This window comes from Eriocheir sinensis, chromosome 5 (assembly GCF_024679095.1).
Source record: "Eriocheir sinensis breed Jianghai 21 chromosome 5, ASM2467909v1, whole genome shotgun sequence".
Lineage (NCBI taxonomy): Eukaryota > Metazoa > Arthropoda > Malacostraca > Decapoda > Varunidae > Eriocheir > Eriocheir sinensis.
Genome location: NC_066513.1, coordinates 4,004,624 through 4,025,550, shown reverse-complemented (window position 1 = coordinate 4,025,550; position 20,927 = coordinate 4,004,624). Strand labels below are relative to the sequence as shown.

Sequence of the window (20,927 nt, the reverse complement as noted above, 5' to 3'; positions counted from 1 at the left end):
GTAAACACACGCACACAAAAAAAATATAAATAAATAAATAAATAAAAAATAAATAAATAAATAAAATAAATAAATAAATAAATAAAAAATACACTTACCATTGTCTCTCAAAAGAGCTTCCGCAGTAAAGAGAGGGATGTGCAGCATATCTGCCGTCTCCACTAGCAGCTGATCTTTAGCTTCTTGAAGGTCTTGAGCACGTAGGCCTGAGTACACCTCATTGTCTCCCTCTGTATCTCCCTCACGGCCAACCAGTTCATTCTCATTGATGCCATCACAGCTGTCAGCCTTGAAGATGGAAAAAAGGCACATTGCTCACGAGGGAAACATGAAAACAATGGCAGCTGTAGGTTCAGGCAGAGTGGCACAGGGGAGGTCAGGTTGGGAGCATGCCTTTTGAGAACATAGCAAGAGTCTGTGTATAATTTACAAGGAAAGGACTGAAATGAATCCTTGTTTCACGGGTGTAATAGGTATTAGAGCAGCCTTCACAAGATGTACACTGTGAGTATTTGCAAGTCTAAAGTAGCAAAAAATGCTGGCTAAGTTTCAATATGTTACCAAGATTTTACAAGCCTGCTCCCTGATTTATGGATTATTGTATAATGAAATAATGCTCCTGAAGAACAAACTCTTTTCCATGCAAAACTTAAACCAGATACTTTCCATTCCTCTCAACTAAATATACATATCTAAATTTACATAATACTATCAAACAACATTTCTAACTTTTGATTTCCTTGTTTGCACTCACATCATCTATAAACATAACCAACCTTTTCAAACTAAACTCTAAACATAATTTAGAACAGCATTTGCAGTCCTGTTCACCATCCCCAAGCCCTGTTTGCTAATGGTCAAATGTGCACTTTAATACTGCACTCCACAGTGACCCACTTTCCCAACGTCATTGAGAGGACGGCATCATTTGCTGCCCTACAACACTCACAAAGACCATCCGTGATTCAAGGTAGGTAGCCACATCATGGTGGGCAAGCCGGACAGCCAGATCACATGAAGTCAATCGGTCCCGGTTCTCAAGGAAGAGCCCTGCTCCTTGAACCACTAGGAGCTCCACACATTTTTGGAGCCCTGAGGCTGATGCATAATGAAGGGCAGTGTTTCCTTTCTGCAGAAGAGGATTATCTCAATTATCATTCATATACCAAGTATCAGAAAATTGTAGTTTCATACAAAAAAGAAAAAGGAGTAAATAAAAATAATAGTAAATTAAAGGAATAAAAGCATCACACACACACACACACACACACACACACACACACACACACACACACAAACACACAGCAAATAGCTGAAAAGTTGAGCAACTTGATTAATGTCTCACTAGCACAAGGGAAGGCACCGAGAGACTGGAAGAGGGCTAACATCGTCCCAATACATAAAGGAGGAAGTAAGGAAGACCCGTTGAACTATAGGCCGGTGTCATTAACAAGTGTAGTAGCAAAGATGTGTGAGAAAATTATAAAAAACAGATGGGTGGAGTATTTAGAAGAAATCAGTATATTAACAAATAGCCAATTCGGATTCAGAGGAGGACGGTCTTGTGTAACTAATCTGATCAGCTTCTATTCAAGAGTAATTGATATAATACAGGAAAGAGACAGTTGGGCAGATTGTGTGTATCTGGACTTCAAGAAGGCGTTTGATAAAGTACCACACAAGCAATTAATATGGAAACTTAATCATGTTGGAGGTCTGGGTGGTTCAATACTGGATTGGATTGTGGACTTTTTGACGAAGAGAGAAATGAGAACAGTAATCAGGAATAATAAATCAAGCTGGATGGAAGTGACGAGTGGAGTCCTCCAAGGATCGGTGCTGGCTCCGATTGTGTTTGTAATTTATATTAATGACATGACAGAAGGGGTGACAAGCTATATGAATATGTTTGATGATGATGCTAAAATAATGAGGAGGGTGGCTAATGAAGATGACTGTGTAGCCCTGAGCCAAGATCTCGATAGAATAAGCGAATGGTCACGCAAATGGGAAATGACATTCAATACAGAGAAGTGTAGTGTGATGGCTTTTGGTAAGAGCAAGACGAATATCGGGGAACTACTCTCTGAGTAATGAAAGAATCATGAAAAAAACTGAAGAAAAAGATCTGGGAGTGATCATAACAGACAAGTTATCCTTTGGAAAACATATAGACCGGATAACTGGGGAAACATACAATCTTCTTAGAAACATAAAAGCAGCATTTACATATTTAGATGAAGAAATGGTGAAGAAACCAATAACATCGATGATACGTCCAAGACTGGAATATGCAGCATTAGTGTGGTCACCTAGATTGAAAAAAGAAATTAGAAAGTTGGAAAGAATACAAAGAGCAACGACTAAATTAGCGGAAACTCTGAGAGAACATACTTATGAAGAAAGACTGGAGAAATTGGGACTAACAACACTGGAGAGCAGAAGAGAGAGAGGGGACCTATTAGCATTGTACAGGATTCAAGAGGGATTGGAGAAATTGGACAGGGAAGACCTAGTGGTACATGACAGAAGTGTGACAAGAGGCAATGGTAAGAAATTGAAGAAGAGCGACTGTAGGAGAGACATCAAGAAATACAGTTTTCCATACAGAAGCATAACAACATGGAACGGACTTGACAAGGAGACTGTGTGCATAAACGATTCATGAATTTAAAGCCAAACTGGATAATAAGCGTTATGGAGACGGGACAGCACGAGCCAAGGACGGCTCTTTTCCTGTATTTCACAACTAGGTAAATAGGTAAATACACACACACACACACACACACACACACACACTTAACAGGAAGAGAAATGAGAATGGTGATTCTAGAAGAGAAATCAAATTGGAGGACAGTAGAGAGTGGAGTTCCTCAGGGCTCAGTTGTGTCACCAATAATGTTCATAATATATATAAATATGTCGAAGGGTATAAAAAGTTATATGAGTCTTTTTGCAAACAATGAAAAGTTAATAAGAAAAGTGATGACAGAGGAAGACTGTGAAGAGCTGCAAAAAGACCTGGATAGAGTGTATAGATGGAGCCAGTTATGGGAGATGGAATTTAATGCAAACAAATGTCATGTTATGGAAATGGGGAAAAGTAAAAAATAGACCAAGAAAAACATACAGGATGGGAGAAGAAAACTTAAAGGTGGTACATGAAGAAAAAGTTTTAGGAGTAACGATGCAAGACTCACTATCCCCAGAAAAGCACATAAACAAGTTGTTTGGAGAAACCTACAGGATGATGCAAAATATAAGGGTATCATTCCATTATATGGACAAGGAAATGATGAAGAAAATTATAACAACTGATAAGACCAAAACCTGAATATGCTGCTGTTGTGTGATTGCCTCACAAAAAGAAGGATATCAGAAAGTTGGAAAGAATACAGAGAATTGCAACTAAAATGGTCCCAGAACTCTCGAATATGACGTATGAAGACAGATTGAAGGAGATGAACTTGACGACACTGGAACAAAGAAGGGAGAGAGGAGATCTGATCACGCTGTATAAGTTGGTAAATAAGTTTGATGAGGTGGATAGAGATGATCTCTTCTCTACTGCAAGAATGCGGGGGCTGAGAGGACATGGAAATAAACTTAATAAAAGAACTTGTTTGAGTGACTTGAAAAAGTATAGTTTTCCACATAGAAGTGTTGAGACATGGAACAGCTTGCAGGAAGAGGTGGTGGAGGCGAGCAGTGTCCAACAAATGAAGGAAAGGCTGAATGAATGTAGATATGGAGACAGAACTATTAGAGCTTAGCTCGAGCCCTGTAGACTACAAATAGGTAAATACAAATAGGTAAATACACACACACTCATGGAATGGTTACAAACAAGCAAGGAATGAATATACAAAGATTAGAAGAGAAGAAAAACGGAAATATGAAAAAGATATAGTCGACAAGTGCAAAGACCAACCCAAACTATTCTATAGACATGTGAACGGCAAATTAAAGAATAAAGAAACAATCGATAAACTGAAAATGGATGAAACTACATATGAGGACCCAGCAGAGATGGCAGAGGTGGTGAACAACACCTTTCATAGTTTTCAGAAAAGAAGACAAATTTATACAACCATCGGGCCAGGAAAGAGGAAGGGTTATGCAGGAGATACAGTTAACGGTGCAGGAGGTCAAAGAAAGCTTGAACAAGCTGGATGTAAGAAAGGCGACGGGGCCGGATGGAGTATCAGGGTGGATCTTGAAAGAATGTAGTGAGCAACTTGCAGAGAAACTGCACTCCATAATGAGTGCCTCCCTGAGTGAAGGAAGGGTACCACAAGATTGGAAGAGAGCAAACATAGTACCAATTTATAAAGGAGGAAGGAGAGAGGACCCATTAAATTACAGACCGGTATCACTCACTAGTGTGGTTGCAAAGATATGTGAGAGGCTAGTTAAAAACAGGGTCAGATTTCTTAGAAAGTAAGAAAATTATCTCGGATTGCAAGTTTGGATTCAGGAGAGGGAGATCTTGTGTCACCAACTTGTTGTGTTATTACTCAAGGGTGACAGATTTATTACAAGAGAGAGAAGGCTGGGGGGATGGAGTGTACCTGGATTTGAAAAAGGCATTCGACAAAGTACCGCACAGAAGACTAATTTGGAAAATTAAAAATAGGGGTGGAGTGGGTGATGGACTGATTAAGTGGCTGGAGGACTTCCTAACTAACAGGGAAATAAGGATGATAATCAGGGACAGGGTTTCCAACTGGTGCCCTGTGATGAGTGAAGTCCCACAAGGTTCGGTGCTGGCACCAATAGTGTTTGCTGTTTATATAAATTATATGGTGGATGGAGTGTCCAGCTGTGAGTTTGTTTGCAGATGATGCAAAGCTGTTGAGACATGTGAATAATATGAAGGACTGTGAGGCATTGCAGAGGGACCTGGATAGAATATGGGAGTGGAGTGGTACATGGCAGATGGAGTTCAACCTTGGGAAATGTAAAAAAATGGAGTTTGGTAGAAGTGGTAGAAGATGTGAATATGATTATAAGATGGGAAGTGAGATAATATGCGGAGGAGTGGAGGAAAAAGATTTGGAAGTGACAATCTCAGAGAACATGTCACCGGACAAACACATCAACAGGATAACGGGACAAACTATGAATTTGCTGAGGAAGTAACGACGGCATTTGTGTACTTGGATGGGGAGATGATGAAGAAAATAATAGTTACAATGATAAGGCCAAGGTTGGAGTATGCAGCAGTGGTCTGGTCTCCTCACGAAAAGAAGAACATAAGGAAGCTGAAAAGAGTGCAGAGAGTGGCAACTAAGATGGTACCGGAACTTAGAGATCAGACTTACGAGGAGAGACTCAATAGCATGGGGCTCACAACCCTGGAGAGAAAAAGAGAAAGAGGAGACCTGATAGCAGTGTACAGGGTGGCGAGTGGGGTGGAGAATCTGGACAGAGAGGACCTGTGTGTGTGGAGCGAGAGAGAAACAAGAGGACATGGGAAGAAATTGAGGGCGACCACGTGTAGGCGAGATGTGAAAAAGTTTAGCTTCCCAAACAGAAGCATTGAGCTGTGGAATGGACTGGAGGAGAAGGTGGTTTGTGCAAGAAACATTCATGATTTTAAGGAAAAGTTGGATAATAGCGGATATGGAGACGGGACAGCGCGAGCATAGCTCTTTTCCCGTATGTCACAACTAGGTAAATACAACTAGGTAAATACACACACACACACACACACACACACACAACGTGACACAAGGGAAGGGTCGAGGAACAGCAAGCTCAAACTTGCTGAAGAGGCGTCTCTCTCTCTCTCTCTCTCTCTCTCTCTCTCTCTCTCTCTCTCTCTCTCTCTCTCTCTCTCTCTCTCACACACACACACACACACACACACACACCCTGGAGGGAGGAGGTAGAAGGAAGGAAGTAAGGAAGAGAGAGAACAGAGACAGCGGGAGGATGAAAGGGAGGCAGGGAGGGGAGGCTGCGTCCTTGAGCCGAGGGGGTGGTGAGATAAGCACTCACTACCCAGCCACTTGGCAACTCAAAGGAAGAGGAACTCCACTACTCTACACATGCACATATATCATTTCTTTCTCATTATTTTTGTTATTTTCTGTTAGAATTGATTGTTACTGTCAAGTACAAATGCGCGCAAGACACACTTACGTTATTACACTATAATAACACTGAAAGTCAAATAAGACACCGCATCACATACTGAGTCTCTAGGTAGAGCCAGAACAGAATACGGAATCACTCAGGAACAACTAAAACAATTACGACGCCGACGTCGGTGTCGCCGTATATTGCACTGGGCGCTTCATGACGCCGATGTCAGTGTCGCCGTACAGAAAGGGTTCAGACTTAGCCGGATAAATGCAGTCATGGAAGCAGGATAACATGAGGCTGACTCAAATCGTGTATACTACAACTTGGTAAATACAACTGGATAAATCCACACACCTTGTCTTGGGCATTAAGCTGAGCCCTTTCTTTCTCCCCATCTGGCAGCAAAGGTCCACGCCACTGTAAGATCATGACAATGCAGGCTGCACGTCGATCCTCTGCTGAAGGAGACTTGGCCTGCCCAACGCGGCAGACACAGTGAACTGCTGTCTCATCATCTGCATTTTTCTTATTTGGGTTTCCTCCAAGATCACTGAGAAAAGTCCTGAGGAAACATAAAAGTTCTCTCACATGGGGAATGCAGGGGTAGGGATTGTGTAAAGGAAAGATGAGGATATGGGGTGCAAAGAGACAGGAGTGTGCACAGTAGTATTAATAATTTGTGGTTTTCTAAAAGCTTTCTATCAGAAAAAGTCAATGAAATAATTTCCCAAGAAGAATGAGCATCATTATAAGTACAGTATACTCACAATTATTGAACATGATTTTTCTTATTTCAAGAAAGTTTACTTTTTCTTATCCTTGAGGTGAAAGCAATGGATTTGGATGATGAAAATTACTGAATGGTAATGATCTTTCAGTTATCTAATTACAGTCAATCCTCAAGCACTGTGGTTGTACTGTACTATTGCATATTGTAGTGACAAAAGCCAAGTTGGTGATACTCCAATTTACCTGCAGAATTACAAGGCAGGACAGAAACTGGTCAAGTTTTTTTCCCCATTTTTTCTTGCAAATATTAAACTTCCAGCTCATCCCAGGCACTATGTCAGTCTTAGCTTCCCACACAAAGATGGTTTTCAGGCACCTCATCTCAGCCCTAATGCTTGCAGTGCCTTGACCCTTAACAGGTCAGCCAAAATCAAATTATCTTTTTTTGTCCCATATAATTCAAGATGGGGGTGGGGGCAATGGCTTACCCGTGTGTCTGAACAGGAAGGAAAGTGTACTGACATATGCCAGTCACCTCCAGAAACATAATGAATGTGGCAAGAGGGAATTTCAAATCCACAGGAAGTGATAAGTGACAGCAGATAATAAACACGGGCTTCACGTATATATGGTGAGTGGTTGACCTCATACAGGTTAACTCTTGAGCAAGGCCAGTCACAAGATTTGTATGAACCATGGAAGGAATCACCATTGCCAGATTGTCCTACTCAGCCTCTTATGTTTGCCGATTTCCTGTCCCCTCCACCCCAATAACTGCCTTCATATATATTTATCATTAAAATGGTTAATTATCGGTGCTTCTCGGCAATAGTTACGGGTCAGAAGCCAGTAAATACGAAGCTCTGAGGACGATGACTGGCAACGATGGATGGGATGAATACAAGTGTAAAATATTGGAATGTGAATATTGCCCAATTCTGGAAACGTTGTGTCCTGGTCATCCTCTTTAGGCCATTTACGTGAAACTTTTGCTGTTGCCTTAGGCTTCTCAAAAGTTTTTGGCCTAGTCTAGTACAAATCTTTGCTTTCTAAACTACCCTTGTACAGTTTCTATCCCTCTTTCTCTACCATATCTCCAGTTTCCTTTCTGGCCAATCTGTCTCTGCTGTGGTTGATGTAACATTCTTCCCCTGAACCTATCAACAACGGTGTCCTGCAGGGCTCTTTTATCTCCCATTCTTTTTGTTGTTCATTAATGATCTTTCCAAAATAAACTCTCCTATCCACTCCTATGCTGATGACTCTGCTTGGCATTACTCAACACCTTTTAACTGAAGACCCTCCCAACAGGAATTGCAAGACTAGGTGGACACCACAGAATGCTTAACCTCAAACCTTGCTATCATTTCTGGATTCTGGATGGGGCAGAAGGAACTACATGTTCTTCAATGCCTCAAAAATTAAATTTCTCCACCTATTTACTCAACACCACAATCTTCCAAACACCTATCCCCTATTCTTCGATACAACTCAGCTGTCACCTTCTTCAACTCTAAACATCCTTAGTCTATCCTGAACTCAAAATCATTACTGGAAACTTCATATCTCATCTCTTGCTAAATCAGCTTCTTCAATGTTAGGCATTCTGTATCTCCACCAGCTTTTTCTCTCTCCCAAAGGCTATCAATGTACAGGGGCTTTGTCTGTCCTCATAAGGAGCATAAGGAGCATGCATCTCACATGGGTGGGTGTCGGGGAGGGGGGGCTCTTTGCCTCATCAGGTCTCCTCCTCTTACTAACAGCCTGCTAACTCTTAAACCACTGCAGTGTTGCTTCTTTTTCCATCTTCTACTGACATTTTCATGATGACTGCTCTTCTGAACTTGCTAACTGCATGCCTCCTCGAACTCTCCTGGTGCCCTGCTGCATACGTCTTTCTACTGTCTCTCATCTCTACACTATCTAAATTCCTTATGCAAGACTTAACCAGCACCTTCACTCTTTCATCCCTTTTGCTAGTTAACTCTGAAACAGCCTTCCTACATAAGTATCTCCTCCTGCCTATGACAAATTCTTTCATGAGGAGAGCATCAAGACACCTCTCCAACCGAAACTAATCTAACTTCTGGCCTCTCATTGTTGTCTCTTTTACTGAAGCAGTGCTCAGCAGGCTTTTGTTTTTCTGTTTGTTAAGCCTTTTAGCTGTTTCCAGTAATGTAAAAAAAACTAATCAGTGTAATACCACAGTAATTATTGCAGTCCTGTCAGTCCTCTTTTCCTTTCCAGATAGGGACAACCAGCCCTCTTTTCCAGGCAGGAGGAATGTCACTGGACTGCCACATAACAGGGAGCACTGCATGCAACCCATGGGTCGTGGCTTCACCCCCAGCTTTCAGCATTTCTGTGCTGATACAATATTACAGATCCCAGCTGCCTTTCTCCCTCTAAGAAATAAAATCTACTTTTCAAAATCCCTCTAACTCTACAGAAAACAAATACCTGACCTCAGCAAATGCTTCATGCCATGCTTGGCAGCATAATGCAAGGGAGTGTTGTGGTTGTGAGACTCTCCATAGCTTGCACTGGGGTCAAGGTTGGAGCGGAGTTCAGGAGAGCTTTGGAAAACCTGAAATGAGAAAACCAAGATGGAGACACAAATTTTGTGAAGCTTTTTAAAGAAGCTACAACTTTTGAAAACCTCTAGTGTGATGCAGAGGAACATTACTGAGAAACTGACTGGACCATATGTATAAACAGTTTCCATTGTTTAGGGCACGCCAATGCAAAGTATCAAAGATTTGAGGAAGGACGTTTATAAAAGGTGAATATATATATATATATATATATATATATATATATATATATATATATATATATATATATATATATATATATATATATATATATATATATATATATATATATATATATATATATATATATATATATATATATATATATATATATATATATATATATATATATATATATATATATACACACACACACACACACACACACACACACACACACACTCGACCCTCGATTTAACGGACCCCGATTTAACGGATTTCGGATTTAACGGACCACAAAATCTCAACGGACACCGGCTTTAGAGACGTAAAAACTCTAAACAAAAGGCCATCGGGCCGTGTTGTGAAGCCACGTCGCACAAATTACACCCACACACACTGCCTCATGGCCTCTAGCTCAGCCCACTTTTCGGCTGACAGACAGGACACATCATATAGTGAGTGTCCGCCTTTATGGGGAAAACTGAAAACTGTCGACATCTTGTGCATTGTTTCTTTTGGTTTAGGCGTGTGGGGCCATATCTAATCTATTAGATTTTTCAGCTGTTGAATTTTCTGGCGTGTGGATGTTTAATATTTTTCTTGAGTAACAGTGTTACGCATTTTATGTATATTCATTCATTTTATTTTCTCCTTTCTTTTGTGTATTTTATTGCACAGTGGAGAAGTTTTGTTTTGCTAAGCCTCACTCATCATTCTTTTTCCTATTTTTTATTCATTTTTGAAGCATCAGGGAGGAGTGAGCACATACTTAGCTGTGAATGATTATTACTTTAATTATTTTTGCAGCAACAATCTTTTTTCTTTTACCATTTTACTCCTTATTTTACAAGTAACTCTTTTTAATGGCAGAGAAACCTGACCCGAAGTTACAAGCTCTCACCGAGGACCATGAGGGGTGGGTAGAGAGAAATGACAGTGCGATCACGGATAATGGTAACTGTTATGTAAGGAGTGTAGCAGTCTTCAAAGGGTGCTTTCTCCTTCTACGCTGCATGAGCAACCAAGAGGTATTTACTTACCTAACTAATCCCACAATGGCTTCTGCCCCTAATCACCCGCTAACAGCAACAGCAGTTAGGCCTTTCGCAGGTAGCAAGGGAGGCAGATTATTCGGCCAGGGACTTCTTGTTTCAAAGTGAGATTGTCATGAACATTTCATTCGTGTCAGATCCGGGATATACAATATCTCTCAGCCGCTCGAAGGTCAATCCTGGGAACAGGAACGACGGCCCTCATAAACAAGAGTGCGTTCACAGAACGAAAGGATTATGATGCGTTTCGGTCACTTTTTCTTGAAACAATTGGGGAAGATGGGCACACAGCCTTGTAAAGGGTGTAAATTTTGCTGTGGACACTGTGCAAACGAGTGGCCTTTTTAACAGGCCAGTGGATGCCTATAGGCTGTCTACTGATTTGATCTCGTGTTTTAAACAAGGAAACTGGACAGATGGAGAAGCCATTTCTGTAGCTAATGCTGGATTATTACTAGAGTTCCTTGTGTACATGATTGTCCTTAACGTTCCTCTTTGAAGGTTTTGGGTCCTTTTTGAAGCTTTTGCCGTCGACACATTCGTCGGGGAGGGGGGCCTTCGCGACCCTCTGACCTAAGCCTTTTTGGGTGTCACCAGCGGTAATAAAAAAAAAAATTCCTTGGTGTGTTCTTTTACCCGTAGTTTAGGCAGAAATAGTCAGATAAATAGGTAGACGGAAATTTGAGCTTTACGATCTACTTTTTAATTTACAGAATAGTGCATAGTAATCGTCTCCAAAGACTAGCGCCAGCTTGAGGTTCAGCCTGACGCTGCTTTGTCTATCTTTCCACCGAACGACTATAACCTGCATCCTCGCATTTACTAATTTATGTTTGGTTCCTGACCTTTTGCCTGCATCTTTTTTATGCAAGAGGGGAGTGCTTGAGTAATACTTTTCACTCTAACCCACTATTTTTTTTATTGCTGAGTTGATGCAAGGCAGCCAGTCTTCTTAATTTAATTGGAGCCGTATTAACCGAGGGTGTAGACTAACATAGGGATAGGTACTTTTTAACCTTGAACCTCATGTGCTTCTGCTTGAAACAGACATTTTTCTCTGCAAAGACAGACTTAACTAAACTTGAGCAGATGCTGTCCCTAACTTTTATTGTAACCAGCATGTGAATACCTGTAAGCTTTGGAAGTAAGCAGACAAGTCTTACTTACCCTTTGCTTGACATACCACTGTTACCCGATACGGGAATTATTTTTGGCGTCACAGATGTCAGTCATCCACGTTCGTTACGATCGAGGGATAGGAGGAAATTTGTCTTTTTAATTTTATGTTTATTAATGCTGAAATTACTTTAATCAATTGTGCTGGAGTTATATATTTCACTGAGATTTGTTACAACAGTGATTTCACAACTTGGTGACAGGATTTTCTTTTATAGTACTGTAGACCTGAAAAACGGAGTATTAGGAGTTAGTGGTGCTGACTGCCGATGCTTCTAAGGTTCTCCAGACTTGTCCTTGTTATCACATTGTAACTATTAGGAGACTCTACGGATAACATTACCTCTTTTCACACAACCTTATCTATTGTTGTATACCCCGCCTGTCTCGAAGGCGTGCCGAGGGTAACGACACTGGCAATTAATTGTCACACAACGGATGAGTGTTTCTCTGCAACAGTTTTGTGTCAAGGTGTGACTCAAAGGTTCAGTGTGTAGCAGATCTTCTTCAAGGATTTTTCCTTTTTCTTTTTACTATTCCAAATAGCTCCATTACCATGTATCCTAGTGACAATTTAGTCAATTTAATTTTTCTAGGATGTATCATGTAAATAATTTTTCGAGCTATTATTTTGTTGTCTCGGAATAGTACTCAACTTCCACGTCCATGACTCTAGCCTTGTTTACCTCGACCTGTATGTACATTACCCATTTCTTGTTACTTCCATGATTATTATCATTGGCATTTCCCTATGTTGTATCGTTAGGCGGGCATGACTTGTGTGATAATCTTTAAAGCAACTGTAACAAGACCACGCTTAGCTGGTACACTTTGGGCGACTGTAACATGGGTAGGTACAGCAATTTGTAAAGGTGGGGTGAGTCGCGGGGTCACGACTTTTAGGGGAACGAGCGATGTAATATATATTATAGGAGTAGGTAGAAAGACACCTACTGAACGGGCGTGAGCTACTCCCGGTGAGGATATATGGGAAGCGAGGAGGGTGCTGAAGCCCTTCAAAGACCCTTCCCATGTCCTCACTAACCATTTCCCTTTTGTCTCATCAACACCAGAGAGCAGTTCAGCATGCTCTCAAAAGACAGTTCCTCTCTCTTTCTACACCACACTACATTCACACAACACACACACCTTTTCCCAAAATTCAAAATTCAAAATGGCTAACGAAAACACTGCCTCGGAGTCCCCGCCTGGGGGGGGCCATAAATTCCCCAAGGGAGGACTCCCCTTCTGGCTGCCGACTTGAGAGGTGTCCTGATAACGCCTCGAACCTCTTCCTTATCAATTTCTGCAACATTCGCGGTCTTCGTTCTAATTTTCATTCTGTGGAACACCATCTCTCCTCCTCTAAACCTCACCTTCTCTTCCTCACCGAAACACAGGTTTCTGAGGCTACTGACAGCAACCTCTACTCTGTTCCCTCCTACTATCTCTATCCTAAATTTCAATCCAAAGCTGGATGTTGCACCTACGTGCGCAACGACATCACTTGCTCCCATGCCCACGACATTGACTACTCTGAATTTTCCACCATCTGGGTTAAACGTAATTGTGATTCTATTACTAAATACCTATGTGCTGTTTACCTATCATCTAACTACCAACTATGTAAAACTTCGATTATTTGAACTCTAAACTGGAGCACATCTTGACTCACTCTTCCTTTGCTGAAATCTCCATCTTAGGAGATTTAATGTTCAACACCAGCTTTGGCTTTCATCATCTTTCACTGATCAGCCTTGTGAACAACCCTATAACTTTGCTCTTCTCAACAACCTAGAGCAGTTGGTTCAGCACCCTACTCATATTTCCGACCGTCTTGGAGACAGGCCCAACATACTAGACCTATTCCTTACCTCTAATCCTTCTGCTTACTCTGTCAAACTGTTCTCTCCGTTGGGCTCCTCCGATCATAACCTTATTTCTGTATCCTGTCCTATCGCTCCTGTACATCCTCTGGACCCACCGAAGAGGCGATGCTTCTGGCATTTTGCTTCAGTTCGGTGGGACGACCTGAGGATGTACTTTTCTGATTTCCCGTGGAATGATTACTGCTTCCAGGAGAGAGACCCCTCTGTGTGTGCTCAGCGCATCACAGAGGTGATTGTCTCTGGAATGGAGGCATACATTCCACGTACTTTCTCTACTCCTCATGCTAAAAAGCCTTGGTTTAATCATGCTTGTTCTCGTGCTATTAAAGATAGAGAGACAGCTCACAAAAGGTTCCAGAGCCTTCGAACTTCCGCTAACTTTGATCTTTACATTTCAGTCCGGAATCGTGCCAAATCTATTCTCTGACTTACCAAAACTTCTTTCATTAATAGAAAATGTCAACACCTTGCTTCTTCTAATTCTTCCCGTGACTTCTGGCATCTAGCCAAAAATATCTCCTCCAATTTCACTTCTTCCTCTTTCCCTCCTCTCCTTAACCCTGACAGCGGCACTACCGTCTCATCTGTCTCTAAAGCTGAACTCTTCGCTCAAACTTTCTGTAAGAACTCCACCCTGGACGATTCTGGGCATATTCCTCCTACTCATCCCCCCTCTGACTCCTTTATGCCTGTTATTAACCCCTTCGTGCCGGGTGTTCAAAAAGCCCGCCTGGCTGATATACGGCTGCACGGCCGGGAAACCTGAGCCGGCATGTATCTGCTTGTCGTCTCCGTATATTATGCTGCTGAAAGCCCTCATTACATGTATCCCGTATTTGCAAAGCAGCATACATGACGAGTCAACATATACCTGCTATGCATAATATAAATTGCGTCAACGCGAAATAAAAAAAAGCAAAATAAAGAAAGGGGAGAAAGGGGCAAGGGGGAAAGAAATAGAGAAAGCAGATGATTGTGTAGAGGAGGAAGAATGTCGAGAAATTATCAGCAAATACAACTCTGTTATCATCAGTCAGAGAGCTGCCAGATACTCCTTTGTCATCACAGACAATGTGTGTGTGTGTGTGTGTGTGTGTGAGAGAGAGAGAGAGAGAGAGAGAGAGAGAGAGAGAGAGAGAGAGAGAGAGAGAGAGAGAGAGAGAGAGAGAGAGAGAGAGAGAGAGAGAGAGAGAGAGAGAGAGAGAGAGAGAGAGAGAGAGAGAGAGAGAGAGAGGTATGCGAGACGCACCGTTGCCAGATTATCGTACTCAGAGCCTCGTATTTACCTATTTCTGAGCCACAGCAATTGCCAAAAGACACCAATAATTAATTATTTTTCCGATATCTATTTATATAGGCAGTTATTGGGGTCGAGGAGGCAGTTTTTGGGTCGGAAATCGGCAAAAATAGGAGGCTGAAAACGGCAATCTGGCAACGTTGGCGAGACATGATGGTGTCGGCTAGAGAGAGAGAGAGAGAGAGAGAGAGAGAGAGAGAGAGAGAGAGAGAGAGAGACAAAGAGACTTCCTAATTTTAGACACAAGGCGGGAAGAAGGCGGTGCATACTGTAGCTCATTTTTTGTGATTGGTGGGAACAAGGATGGTGGGAGGAGCAATAGGATTTCAAGGACAGCATACGGCGTCTTTACTTAGTAACCAACACAAAGTACGGGACAACTCAATAGAAGAAGAAACAGAATAGAAATATGACGCCTACGGAGGCGTCATCGTATATGTTACTGGGGCTTCATGACGCCTACGTAGGCGTCATCGTATATGTTACTGGGGCTTCATGACGCCTACGTAGGCGTCATCGTATTGAAAGGGTTAAGTAAGAGAAAAATACTAAAAGGAACAGCTGCAACTATTAGAACAAGTGACAACAACCACAGTCTTGTTTTAATGTTTCCTGCCCACATGGACTGAGATTCCCTTCCTCAAGTGCACTGTTTCAGACCAAACCCCCACACAATAACTTTTTTGAGATGGAGAAAAGGCATGGATTTTTTTTTACTTTTATGAATAAAGGGTTATGGCCTGTGGTAAAAACTATGAACTATTGATTAAACTATCAATACTGACTTCAGATTAACAAAGCTTTCATTTCATCATAGAGGCCGTTAATTGGGTGAGCGCTAGTGATGATGTCGACTGACTCAGCGAATGAAAAGCATTTTTTCAGAACTGTCAGTTGGCGGCCGCCTTCAGCTGCAGCTTCAAAACGACCTGTTCTCTCTTCATAGTATCTTCCTTTTTCCAAGGTATGAAATTTGAGATAACAAGGGAGTAAAGTGGGGAAAAAAAGTCAGCTTCTCTACAGGCAGGAAGAAATAAGTGCTTTTTCAGTGTTTTCAATAACCCGAGTTTCGCGATACTCGTGTTTATCACTATACCTTCAGAAAAAAGCAAGCGCAAAACTCGGGAGGGTACTGTGAATAATTTGTGAGCTGAAAACAGAGCTATATGGACATAAGAAAGTGACAGAACATTATAATAGTGCTGTCTGATGGAATGGGGAAGCAAAATGACCAAAGACTTAAGAGGCTATAAGTCTGACCTCCAAAAAAGTAAATCAAATTTTGGCACTGTCCGGGATCACTGGATGAAAAAAAATGTTCTGCCACAACTGAGGGAGAGTTTAAGATAAATGTTTGCTAATGTCAAGCAACTTAACCCTCTCGCGCACGATGATGCGTTTAGCGTCATCAGAGGGTAAAAGGTCCTGGCGCACAATGACGCGAAAAGCGTCATAAAAGATTTAAAAATTTATTAAAAATTAAGTTTTCGGTGAAAGTGCGTTAAATTTGGAAGCGTCATTTGTTGGGATAAATTTCTTAATGGTAACATATGCCAACCTTTATAAGGAGCGTAGATGAGGAGCGATGAGTGTAGATGAGGAGCGTCAACTCTGTAGATTATTTTTTTTTAAATACAGTTTTCTCGCTGTAACTCGAGAACTAATAGGTGTATGAGGATTTTGAGGATACCATAAGAATCTTCACTAAATTCCGCTTCAAAACATATATTCGGCTAAAAAAGTTGGCCCACAAAATTTCGAGCTAGCAAGTGGGGAAGAGTTAGTACTTAGGATTTGTTGTCTACAATACTCTATACGGAGACTTGAAACAAGTTTGTATTGTTTATTTTCTTTTATTTTTATTTGCGCATGTTCTAGTACAAGTCTTTATGAAGCCATTGATACCAAATTTATTGGGGTACGATATATCTGTGAGGGTAAAATACGTCCGGGAATGTAGAGTATCGCGGAGGCAAAAAAAGGCCGGTCAGGCCTGAGAAATGCATGATGAGTGGAACAGAAACTTACTGGAAATTTACGGTGCACGAGAGGGTTAAAGTAAAGAATAACTTGTCAAAGCCAGAACATACATGGGACATGGTAGTGACATAAAAAGCTGTGGGTCTGAACAAAAAACAAGAATATACTGTGCAACACAGAAATCACCCTTTTTTGGACAAGCATGTATGAAGCTCTCCTTATGGAGAACAAAATCAGGCCATCATTTATGGGAAGATATGTAAATAACACCAATGTCCAATACATTAGCCATAGATAAAAAAATACTGAAAAAGAGGCAATGGATATGCAGAATGAAGATGGGTATGGCTCACCTGCATAGCAGCAAATTCATCACCATGTTGAAGATATTTCTTAAACTTGGACGAGGCACTTCCCATTCTCTTCTGAGCCAAGGGCTGTCCCTCCCTAGGCTTGCCAAGCACACACACCACTGCAGTCACAGTCTTCTAAAGTTTGCCTGCATCCCTCTCCTGCCCACTGTAAACATAATAACAATATAGTTCCATCTTTTATGATCATGTTAATCTTTTACATGTTTTAGTAGTTATCTCCATAGCTGGGCACTATAACAGAAAACCTTATTCCCGATAACCGATAACTGATAATGAAAAACCTTATTGGTGATAACCAATATTTGTTAACTGGAAACACAAATATAGGCGATAACCGATACCCGATATAAATCCACAATTCCAATACTTGCTAGCGATAAGTCCGATAGGCGAAAACGATACTGCGTATATTGATATTTCAAATAAAAATCATAGATGAATTCAAATTTTCATTATCTGTATTTTAGAAAACTTACAAAACCTGAAAACCACACGTTGACACGTACCTATGGACGGTAATACTAGAAACGCCTGAACCGGTGTTGTGTTATGTGGCGTCTCCACCATCAACGCTTTTGTTTACAAACACTGGTCTCTCGTGAACTGCGCATGCTCAAACCAGCAAGCGTAGACCCGTACAGTCTCACAAACCTTTTTAACCATAATTAACCCTTTCATTGCTAAACGCTCGCAGCGAGCGTTAGGCGTATTTGCTGGTGGCGCTAAACGTTCGCTGCGAGCTCCACACGCACTCAAATCTCCCGCATATGAGAGTGTTCCAACATTAATTCTCACAACACAGGATTGACAATTGAGTGGGTTCTTCACTATATTTTGTGGAAAATCATATCAGCCCAGCACGGCAAATATACGGACTAGTAACTGGTGGATGTTCTTGTCCAATATAGCGGCATTTTTGCATAGCTTCACCTATCACCCGACTGATTCTTTGACCAAATAGTTGTAAATATTGCACTTGGCAATACTACCTTGCCAGAATCTGAAGGAGAAATGTCCGCAGTTCCCTCAATATGGCTGATCATCCCGCATGCACCGACGTAAGTGTTAACATTCAACACTCCCCGAACGTGCATGTACGTTTGCAAGAGAGACATACATAACCGACTCCTATAGATCTGGACCTCCTCTTTCTAGTGGTGTTTTTGGTTTTCAGCTGTGATGAATAGTTTTTGAGATACAGAGGTTAAAAAAGACCCCCATTGGGCTGCCCGACTGCGCCTGAGGGGATAGTCGCGTCCGCCACCGCACACAAGGAAAGGGTTAAGAGCTGTTGGAAGACTGAATCAGACATACAGTACCACTACCACCATCCCCGCTGTTTCTAGAACGACACTCAGTACAAGTTGTATTTATATGTACAGAGTGTCGTTCTAGAAACAGCGAGGATGGTGGTACTGTATGTCTGATTCAGCCTTCCAGCAACTCTTAACCCCTTCCCGGCGGAGGATCTATATGTAGACGTTTCGAAATTGGGACTTTTTGTCGGTGCGCCTATACATAGACGTTTGCTCTCATTTGCCCACACTAGATTGTAGCATGGTATATATAAAGACGATTCCTTACTACTAACAAAATTAACAAAATAAATCGTTATTTGGCATCTCAAACCCCCTGACACTTACCGACATTGCCTCTCAAGGACAGTCACCGCTTGAGCTTTGTCGGAGGTGGATGTGCTACGCACATCACCTAACACTGGGAATTTATGCATTTTTTTCTATTTCCTTTTATTATTAGTCTATCATGTCAGGGAGAAAGAGACCTCTTAAGACGGAAGAAATGACTTCTTTGGTAGCTGAGGATATATATGCTGATTTTTTGGATGTTTTTGATGATTCTGACTCATCTACCGTCAGTGATTGCACTGATACAGAATCTAAACCTTCATATAAATATATAAATATACATATAACCAATCAAACTTAAATAACATCTATATATAGATTCAAATGTTTTTTCAGTTTTGCGGCAGAGTCTATATATAGACGTCAATCTGGAATGCCCACTTGCGGGGAATCTATATATACACGTATGGATGAAAGTCGACAGCGTCTATACAGACGATTTTTTTTGGTAGTATACATACATCTGCCCTGCCGCCAGGGAGGGGTTAATGTGTTGAAAAGCTTTGTGAGACTGTACAGGGCTACGCTTACTGGTCTGAACATGCGTAGTTCACGAGAGACCAGTGTTTGTAAACAAAAGCGCCAGCTTTTGACAATGGGACACCAAATAACACAACACCGAGTGCCTTCAATACCATGGCATGCTCACAAACGAATATGGAATATCAAATTTGAGGCAGTGAATAATCATTTTTTGGGCAAAGTTAAATGATTTTTCCTTGATATATTGATTTTTTAGTCTAACATAAAAAATAACCTAATGTTTTAATGTTGATGATCTAAGTATGAAATATCTTCACGAAAGATATTTCATACCCCGAAGTTTTTTCATACAACACCGGGCACCCGGGCCACGCATGTGCAGTAGGGAGGAGACAACATTTTTTTCTTCTTTTTTCTGAGGCAGAAAAAAGTAGCGATTATCGCTAGTTTGGTTACAAAAGTAACAAAGATACCGATATATATTTAAATAAGTAGCGGATGGCCGATAACCCGATTTTGTTATCAGCGATAAAGTATTGCGGTAAGTTATCGCGATAACGCCCAGCTATGGTTATCTCGTCAATACAGTAGAATGTTATTTTAACATAGTGTAGCCAAGTTTATCTACTAGGATGAAGCCCTGAATATGAGACTTTTTCGACTGAACTCAGATATTTTCTATTTATAAATAATCAAATTTCCTACATAATAATGAACTATTCTGTGAAGAAGTGAGGCAAGTCAGTCAAACAAACCACTGAGAAGCAGCCATTAAAACAAGTCAATACAGAGAGCACCCACACTGGCTGGGAGTGACAGCCCTGCAGCCTGTGGCTGGGTGCATCAAACCCTTAGTGAGCGTTCCCTCCCGGATACTGATTGGCTGAGGGCGCGAGCAACACGGCCAGTCATTGGCTGAGTGGCAATGTAGGTGACTGAGTTGCTCCTGGCCCCTGATTGCTGAGGGCAAGGCTAGCATGGCTGCTGACTGGCCGCGTTGGACTCTTGATTACTTGACACATTCTCGCTTGGATTCAACGCACAAGCAAAATATCTCCGACAGTAAGAGGTTGATTTAACACAACTTATTGGCAATGATATTCAATTTCTCAATTGAGGCACTGCATGAGGAAGCAAAGCCCTTGAGACTCAAGGTCTCCTGGGCCAGGACCAAGGTACAGGTGTTTGGAGGCTTGCCAGATGAAACAGTACAGTCTGTACATGCGTGTGGTGAGGACATGAGTCTTTTATAGTAACTAGAAAACACAGGAGGGCTGATGGGAGACACCTTGAAGTGGATGGAGGACTATTTGAGATAAATAGATGAGGACAGTAAGAAGGAATCAAGTGTCTGGGTGGGCCACTGTAACAAATGTGGGACCGCAAGGATAAGTGTTGTCCCCAGTAGTTATTACTTACATAAATGACACAGAAGAAGTGTTAAATAGCTACACT

At 41.4% G+C, this 20,927-nt stretch overlaps 1 protein-coding gene across 3 annotated transcripts in view; it reads right to left on the bottom strand.

The window, feature by feature from the left end:
- LOC126983631 (ankyrin repeat and IBR domain-containing protein 1-like) overlaps window positions 1–20,927 on the bottom strand; it is a 109,300-nt gene that overhangs the window by 67,903 nt on the left and 20,470 nt on the right. For all 3 annotated transcript variants that reach the window (XM_050836508.1, XM_050836511.1, XM_050836512.1), the window contains 5 exons: window positions 17,323–17,488; window positions 9,285–9,406; window positions 6,445–6,652; window positions 950–1,129; window positions 99–288 (listed from right to left, as the gene is read on the bottom strand). In XM_050836508.1, the coding sequence (XP_050692465.1) occupies window positions 99–288; window positions 950–1,129; window positions 6,445–6,652; window positions 9,285–9,406; window positions 17,323–17,388 (766 nt within the window). In that variant the 5' untranslated portion in view covers window positions 17,389–17,488. The remainder of the gene's footprint in view (window positions 1–98; window positions 289–949; window positions 1,130–6,444; window positions 6,653–9,284; window positions 9,407–17,322; window positions 17,489–20,927) is intronic.